This window comes from Mus caroli, unplaced genomic scaffold, assembly GCF_978045245.1.
Source record: "Mus caroli unplaced genomic scaffold, Mus_caroli_1 scaffold_8, whole genome shotgun sequence".
In the NCBI taxonomy this organism is placed as follows: domain Eukaryota; kingdom Metazoa; phylum Chordata; class Mammalia; order Rodentia; family Muridae; genus Mus; species Mus caroli.
The window spans coordinates 42,368,733-42,378,376 of record NW_028227263.1 but is presented as its reverse complement, the minus strand read 5'-3'; the positions used below and the strand labels follow the sequence as shown (position 1 = coordinate 42,378,376).

The following is a 9,644-nucleotide window of genomic DNA, read 5'->3' as shown; positions in this document are numbered from 1 at the left end:
TGGTACTGGTATAGTGACAGACAAATAGACCAATGGAATAGAATTGAAGACCCAGAAATGAACCCACACACCTACGGTCACTTGATCTTCGACAAGGGAGCTAAAAACATCCAGTGGAAGAAAGACAGCATTTTCAACAAATGGTGCTGGCACAACTGGTTGTTAACATGTAGAAGAATGTGAATCAATCCATTCCTATCTCCTTGTACTAAGGTCATGTCTAAGTGGATCAAGGAACTTCACATAAAACCAGAGACACTGAAACTTATAGAGGAGAAAGTGGGGAAAAGCCTTGAAGATATGGGCACAGGTAAAAAATTCTTGAATAGAACAGTAATGGCTTGTGCTGTAAGATCGAGAATTGACAAGTGGGACCTCATGAAACTGCAAAGCTTCTGCAAGGCTAAAGACACCATCAATAAGACAAAAAAACCACCAACAGATTGAGAAAGGATCTTCACCTATCCTAAATCAGATAAGGGACTATTATCCAATATATATAAAGAACTCAAGAAGGTGGACTCCAGAAAATCAAATAACCCCATTAAAAAATGGGGCTCAGAACTGAACAAAGAATTCTCACCTGAGGAATACCGAATGGCAGAGAAGCACCTGAAAAAATGTTCAACATCCTTAATCATCAGGGAAATGCAAATCAAAACAACCCTGAGATTCCACCTCACACCAGTCAGAATGGCTAAGATCAAAAATTCAGGTGACAGCAGATGCTGGCGAGGATGTGGAGAAAGAGGAACACTCCTCCATTGTTGGTGGGATTGCAAGCTTGTACAACCACTCTGGAAATCAGTTTGGCGGTTCCTCAGAAAATTGGACATAGTACTACAGGAGGATTCAGCAATACCTCTCCTGGGCATATATCCAGAAGATGTCCCAACCGGTAAAAAGGACACATGCTCCACTATGTTCATAGCAGCCCTATTTATAATAGCCAGAAGCTGGAAAGAACCCAGATGTCCCTCAACAGAGGAATGGATACAGAAATTATGGTACATTTACACAATGGAGTACTACTCAGCTATTAAAAAGAATGGATTTATGAAATTCCTAGCCAAATGGATGGACCTGGAGGGCATCATCTTGAGTGAAGTAACACAATCACAAAAGAACTCACACAATATGTATTCACTGATAAGTGGATATTAGCCCAAAACTTAGGATACCGAAGATATAAGATACAATTTGCTAAACGCATGAAACTCAAGAAGAATGAAGACCAAAGTGTGGACACTCTGCCCCTTCTTAGAATTGGGAACAAAACACCCAGGGAAGGAGTTACAGAGACAAAGTTCGTAGCTGTGATGAAAGGATGGACCATTTAGAGACTGCCATATCCAGGGATCCATCCCATAATCAGCTTCTAAATGCTGACACCATTGCATACACTAGCAAGATTTTGCTGAAAGGACCCAAATATAGCTGTCTCTTGTGAGATGATGCCGGGGCCTAGCAAACACAGGAGTGGATGTTCACAGTCAGCTATTGGATGTATCACAGGGCTCCCAATGGAGAAGCTAGAGAAAGTACCCAAGGAGCTAAAGGGATCTGCAACCCTATTGTTGGAACAACATGATGTACTAACCAGAACCCCGGAGCTCTTGTCTCTAGCTGCATATGTATGGAAAGATGGCCTAGTCGGCCATCAATGGAAAGAGAGGCCCATTGGACTTGCAAACTTTATATGCCCCAATATAGGGGAATGCCAGGGCCAAAAGAATGGGAATGGGTGGGTAGGGAAGTGGGGGGCGCTATGGGGGACTTTTGGGATAGCATTGGAAATGTAATTGAGGAAAATATGTAATAAAAATATTAAAAATCAAAAAAAAAAGAAAAAGAAAAACAAGAGATCCCTTATAAATATGTGTGAAGTCTCTTGATATTTGATAAGAAAGGACTGAGGGCAATAATAATAATAATAAAAAATAATAATAGTAGTACATCTTAGATTCAGTGAAATTAGATAATTAGATGTCATGATTTTCCATAATGTTTTGAACAATGTTTTTCAATATTGAATTAATTAGCCAGTATTTAATTATTAGAATATTCTTTTTTGTTTGTTTGTTCTTTGAGACAGGGTCTCTCAATAAAAAAAAAAAAGAGTACCCCCAAAGCTCGTGTCTCTAGCTGCATAAGGCAAAAGATGGCCTAGTTGGCCATCATTGGGAAGAGAGGCCCCTTGGTCTAGCAAACTTTTTATGGCCCAGTACATGGGAACACCAGGGCCAAGAAGTGGGAGTGAGTTGGTAGGGGAGCAGGGTGGGGGGAGGGTATAGGGGACTTTTGGGATAGTGTTTGAAATGTAAATGAAGAAAATATCTAATAAAAATTTTTTAAAAAACAAAAGAAAAGTAGAGTAGAAAAATGAGAGATTTGAGACTGAGAGGAAGTCATTCAATCATCATTCTCAGGGAAATTAAAAGAGATTAATGATCAACAAGAATGTAGATGAAGTAATTAATAAGGGAAACTATCTGATTCTGAGGGAGTTACTCCTTTAAAGCTACTGCTAACTACACATGTATTTTAAAATGTTACTCATTACTATGAGAAATTTCTACAAAGAGGGTGCATTTTATTGATATGATGAATGTAGACCAAGCTAGTAAGGCAGCTGAAGCAGGAGAATCAATCTGAGAAATGTAGCAAGGCAGGCATGTATCTCAACATAAAAGACATACACTTCAACACACACACACACACACACACATACATACAATACTGTATCTCCACATGGTAAGACATAAAATATTTAAGTTTCATTTTATATTGGGGTGCATTTTCTAGAGATGGATCAAGTCTGTAAGTTTATTTAAAAAATCAATACTGAGTGATTGTCCCTCTTTTCAATACCCATTGATTAAGTTCTTTAAAACAATAATTTTAAAAGTACATTATTTTATCATATCCTAAATTGAATCACCCTATATACTACATGTACTTTGTAACACAAACTTTCCTATAATTTTAATTCTTTTATTCATATGCTGAACATATAATTATATACAATTTAAATATACAATATATTAGTTAAATATTAAACTTTATCTAAATTTCAATATTAGTAAAAATGAGCTTTTTAGTGTAACTCACATAAAATAATGTTTATCTCTTCTTACAGGCCAGATGGAAATCATACTATATGAAAGAGTTATGCATAATTCTAGTGAGTATGTTTGTGTGTGAGAGACAAAGATTTGAGATAATATATCTTGACCAAACTCTTTCAGAGAAACAATATAATTCCCATTAATACAATAATTCTATGTTAAGAAATCAAAGGTGATGTAAGATTTTAATAAAGAAAATAAGGGAACACCATATAATTTTCATTTTAAAAAGAAGGAAATGAAACATGAATTTTTAAATAAATTATGATGTGACCTGTTTTTCGATGCCAGAGCTTATTGCTGTGAATCCTAGCCATGCTGCTGCTAACATATGGCATCTGGTATCAAGAAACCTAATAGCAATGTCAATTCGGAAAAAAAAGTTTTTAAAATCCCAAGTCAAAAAAGGGTCTCAAAAGACAACTCCGTGCAGTCAGGACAAACATCCTCTGAACCAAGACTGTAGAATATTATCCAGATCAAATCTTGGTCCCCACAAGGATTTTGTGAAGCCTTCGACGAATCTCCTTAGTTTTGATGGAATAAATAACAGGGTTGAGCACTGGAGGCACAAACAGATAAACAAGTGATAGGAGTGTATGCACATACTTTGGCGCATGCCTCACATAGCGAGCAGCCATGGACACACCTACCATGGGCACATAGAAAATAAGCACAGCACACAGATGTGACACACACGTGTTCAGTGTCTTCAGCCTTTCTTCCCGGGAGGCAATAGCAAGCACAGAGCGAAGTATGAGAACATAAGAGAGGAGAATGAGTGCAGAATCCAGCCCAAAGGTAGAGATGACTATGAACAAGCCAAATATATTATTAATGGTAATATCCCCACAGGGCAGGCGAATCATGTCTGGATGCAGACAGTAGGCATGGGAAAGCACATTAGCCTTGCAGAAGGGCAACCTCTTCAGAAGGAAAGGTAATGGGAAAATCATGCAGAAACTTCGAAAGAAAACACATACACCCATCCACATCACGTGGGCATCAGTGAGCACTGTGGAATAGCGCAGTGGGTTACAGATGGCTACATAGCGATCAAAGCTCATGGCCAACAGAATCCCAGACTCCATGAAAGAGAAAAGATGGATAAAGAACATTTGGGACATACAAGAGTTAAAACTGATCTCTCTTAAGTGAAAGCAAAACACACCCAAGACTGTGGCCAGTGTGGAGAAAGACACACCAAGGTCATTGAGAGACAGCAGAGACAGGAAGTAGTACATGGGCTGGTGAAGACTCTCTTCCTCCTTGATGATGAACAGGATCAGAGCATTGCCCACTATGGAGACAGTGTAGAGGACACCAAGAAGCAGGAACAACCAGTGCTGAGAGGTCTCCATCCCTGGCAGTCCTGTCAAGATGAAGGGAGGCAACCCAGAGCTGTTGTGGGCTTCACCTCCCATTCTGGAACTTCTTCTAAGATGCTCAGACCTCTGTCCTATAAAGAAAACAAACACACATTTTCATGCATGGCCTGAGTCCAATATTATTTCTTTTTTATATCTATGTAGCCCTCCATTTTAGAAAGTTGGGTTCCAATAGTACTCAACACTGCTTCTCATTGCACAAAGATTTCTGAAGCTGTGGCACTGGACTTACCTGGAAATAAACATCCCCGCCCCCTTCTCGCCTGTGTCTACTGTTTTTTCTTACCTTTAAGGCTGTGAACTCTGTCAGTATTTTGGAACTAGTCTTTTCTATTACCAGCATAAAACTCTATTAGTCCCAAAATCTTCAATTATTACAGCCTCTTTGATGCAAATTACTTACTCATCAGATCACAATCGTTTCTTCTATCTATAATGTGAGGGAACTGAACTTCTACAGTCTAAACTCCTTAGACCTATAGACCATAGCTTCCATTCTTTCATCCAGATGTGAGATAAATGGCCATAAAGATATATATCCAAGGTAGATGTGGTAGTTCATAGCTGTCATGGTCATTTAGAGGCTGAGACTGGGAGACTGAAAGTCCTGGGAATTATTAAAACTTCTGGCAAGACCTTATATTTAAAACTATTCCTCCATAGTGAAAACCACTCAGGAAGTCACTGACTATGCTTGCTTTTACTCCATCCCTTGCTACCTCTTTCTAAAATTTCTACTCATTCGGCTAATGACTGCTCTTCTCCATGAACATTAGAATTTAATGAATGTAAATTCTTTGCAATTTTGTTCATAATCAACTTTTAATTAATTCCTTAAATCTATGGAATTAATAATCACTTCTCTAAGCAACAATATTGCCTTCACACGTAAAGTTCACCTTTTTAATGACCTCATCATTACACCCAAGGTGAAGACTCAATCACAATATCTACACACCTTTTCCATTGTTAACTATGTTAACACTAGATAAAATTACTGACCCAAATTGCTTCTTTGAGCACTTCTTTCTATCATTCCAACTGCAGCCTATGCCTCAGAACCAAGATACCACATTACTTGTCCATGATAGCTACCCTTTCAAATCTCAGTGTGAAGAAAAACTCATTTTATGGATTTTTTTCTTATCAGAGGGTACCATCTTCTGTGACACATAGCAGATTATTATAAGCAGTGCTATCTCCCCTCCCCTCAGACGCTCCTTTATGAATACTTCTCTGCTAATGCTTCTATTCTTCTTTTCCTAAACTCTAGAATTTTTGTAGAAAAACTATGGGGAGTGGATATTGTAGTCATGGAGTCTAGAATCATAATACAGTCTCATGGTATATACTTTCCAAGAAAGTAATGTCTGATGCAGAAAGCAGATGATGTTTTCTTGGACCAAAGACAACAGACAGAAAGCAGAGCCAAAGATGATGAAGAAAGCATGCAAAAAAGAAAAACAAAAATGGAAAGACAAGGGGGCAGAGAAAAAATTAAAAAGAATAGAGGAGAGGAGTGGGATGGAAAGGGGAGGGGAGGAGAGGAGAAGAGAGGAGAGGAGAGGAGAGGAGAGGAGAGGAGAGGAGAGGAGAGGAGAGGAGAGGAGAGGAGAGGAGAGGAGAGGAGAGGAGAGGAGAGGAGAGGAGAGGAGAGGAGAGGAGAGGAGAGGAGAGGAGAGGAGAGGAGAGGAGAGGAGAAAGGAAATGATTGGAGAGGAGAAGAAAGCATAGGCTCTCCTTCTAATTGAAATGTTTTACTGCTGAAGTTTCTAAGCTAATGGCAGAATCTTAGCACTTGATTTTGGAACACTGGATGTTTCAGGTCACCTACCTGACATTCACAAATGTGGCCAGAGTGGAAAGAGAAAGAACATTATTCGGGAGCATGCCCTGCATGTATTCCTCTGCTGCTTCCTTCAGCTCTGTCCTGAGAACAATATGATTGTATCTGGATAGTCTCTTAGGTTATTACCAGCTCCAGTGCTCATGGACCTCTGGGAATATAGAGCATCAGCAGCATGCACACCTCCTGGAAATAGCATTTCATTTCTCATGGGGTTATGACAAAATGGAAATGATCAGAACTTGAAGGGACTTGTTGAAAAGATTGTGTCTCACACCTAATTCACAGAGAGAAAAGGATGATCCTCAAATTTATACAGCTTGTCAGTGGATAATTGTTTAGATATATTTGATTGCCATTCCAGTATACATGTGTATCTGCATATGGCCACAAAAGTACTGAATTCTATAACAGAACATGTAAATCCCATATAAATTTTAACAGTTAATTTGGTCGTGATATATGCAAGTCATACCAGATCATCGGTAAACCTGTCTGAACAATGGAAAGAAGCTAGTTCACATTGCTGGTCAGACACAGATCATGAATGCAGGTCCTGTCATAACATCTGTTCTGGCAAGAAAGTACTGACAACATTGCTCTCTGTTCTTCTCAGATGGCTATGAAATTCCTGTTAGAGATAGAGCAAGGGCATGAGAGATTCAGGAAGATAAAAACATTACAAGAACTTTCATTTTTCCACTATGTTCATAGCAGCCTTATTTATAATAGCCAGAAGCTGGAAAGAACCCAGATGTCCCTCAACAGAGGAATAGATAGAGAAAATGTGGTGCATTTACACAATGGAGTATTACACAGCTATTAAAAACAATGAATTTATGAAATTCTTGGGCAAATGGAAGGATCTGGAGGATATCATCCTTAGTGAGGTAACCCAATCACAAAGGAAAACACTTGATATGCACTCACTGATAAGTGGATATTAGCCCAGAAACTTAGAATACCCAAGATACAATTTGCAAACACAAGAAAATCAAGAAGAAGGAAAAGCAATGTGTGGCTATTTCATTCCTCCTTAGAATAGGGAACAAAATAGCCATGGAAGGAGTTACAGAGACAAAGGTTGGAGCTAAGTTGAAAGGATGGAACATCCAGAGACTATCACACCTTGCATCCATCCCATAATCATCCACCAAACACAGACATTATTGCACATGCCAGCAAGATTTTGCTGACATGACCCTGATATAGCTATCTCTTGTGAGGCTATGCCAGTGCCTGGCAAATACAGAAGTGGATGCTCACAGTCATCTATTCGATGGAACACAGGGCCCCTATTGGATGAGCTAGAGAAAGTATCCAAGGAGCTGAAGGGGTCTGCAACCCTATAGGTGGAACAACAATATGAACTAACCAGTATCCCCAGAGGTCGTGTCTCTAGCTGCATATGTAGCAGAAGATGATCTAGTTGGCCGTCATTGGGAAGAGAAGCCCCTTAGTCTTGCAAACTTAATATGCCCCAGTACAGGGGAATGCCAGGAAGTGGGAGTGGGTGGTTAGGGGAGCAGGGAGTGAGGGAGGGTATAGGGGACTTTTGGGATAGCATTTGAAATGTAAATGAAGAAAATATCTAATAAAAATTGAAAAAAAAGAACTTTCATTTCTAAATGTACTCTACCCACTGATTGAGAAGCAAATTCACCTCCATAAACTTCATTCTTCTCCTACAAATATGTAATGACAAGTATCATACAGTGACAGGAGTGACTCCAAAACAAGTACATAGAGATCATTCTCTTTTTCTTAAATGTTTGATTATGTAGATGCATTTTATACATCAAACATATTAATTATATTGAGCATTTTGAGAATCAAATAATACATATAAAACATGTTCAACATTTATATTCATATCCTTTCATAACCTACAAATAAAATGAAAGAATATTTAATACTATCCATAACTGAGGATCCTATATCCGATGTTGAATACTAAATTGTTTCGAAACATACAAAATATTCTTTGGGAATTAGGCATAGTAAAAATGTATAAAATATTAAAAATGAATCATAGAGAAATATATTCAAAATCCCTTACATAATACCTCCTGACATAGTGAGAGAATATTTAAAACACATTACATATCTTTGTTCATTGTCTAACAATCAGTTTACTCAAAAAAGATAATCAGTGTTTTTAGGGGGCAAATTATTTTATCAGTAAGTATATTTTAAATTTTTCAAAATAACAAGAACTCTTTGAAGTTAAACATTAAAATGCTAATTTTAAGCACAGTGAGAAAAGTTATCAACAATATTTCCATGATTTTTGTAGAGAGTGATTGTAATATTTTCAACTGTTAATATTCAACAAACAAAATAATTATTTTAAGATATATTTTGTTGTTATGTCTCCCTTTTCATATATGATTTTATTAATTTGGATACTGCCTCTGTACCCTCTGGTTAGTCTAGCTAAGGGTTTATTTATCTTGTTGTCCCATAACTCCTAAAGAAATAGAAGCAGCCATTAAAAGTCTCCCAGCCAAAAAAGCCCAGGACCAGATGGGTTTAGTGCAGAATTCTATCAGACCTTCAAAGAAGACCTAATACCAATACTCTTCAAACTATTCCACAAAATATAAACAGAAGGAACAGTACCCAGTTCATTCTTTGAAACCACAGTTATGATGATACCAAAACCACACAAAGACCCAACAAAGAGAGATTTCTTAAACCCAACACCAATGGAGCTAAAGAATGGCTCTCTGTCCTGTTTCTGTGTCTGTCTCTTTGTCTCTCTGTCTCTCACTCTCTTCAACCTACTCTCTTCTTTCACTTGATGAGTGTGTGTGCATATAGATGTGTGTATATGTGTAACAATATACATGGTAAACGCAGTATTTTATATTTTTACCTTTATTCGTGGCATTTTTCACAAGAATTTTTGCTCATAAAATGGTTTATGTATATGGTTCAACAAGATTATATTTTGCATAGCTTTCTTACCTTCTATACCATTTACAAAAATATAAACCATGACACAAACCATTTGTTTCTCAATATTGGTAGAAAAGTAATTAAAACAAATCTGTAAGCCAGGTGTGGTGGCGCACGCCTTTAATCCCAGCACTCGGGAGGCAGAGGCAGGAGGATTTCTGAGTTCGAGGCCAGCCTGGTCTACAGAGTGAGTTCCAGGACAGCCAGGGCTACACAGAGAAACCCTGTCTCGAAAAACCAAAAAAAAAAAAAAACCAAAACAAAAAAACAAATCTGTAATAAAGTATTTTAAATGTAAGTTGTGTTGCAACTGGCAACTTT

The 9,644-nt window shown here is 37.9% G+C and overlaps 1 protein-coding gene across 1 annotated transcript; it reads right to left on the bottom strand.

Annotated features, from left to right (window-relative positions):
• Positions 1–3,607: 3,607 nt before the first annotated feature.
• On the bottom strand, positions 3,608–4,552 carry LOC110298866 (olfactory receptor 51I2-like). Its single transcript, XM_021168389.2, has one exon. It carries the CDS (start codon positions 4,550–4,552, stop codon positions 3,608–3,610), a length of 945 nt encoding a protein of 314 aa, XP_021024048.1.
• Positions 4,553–9,644: the final 5,092 nt, after the last annotated feature.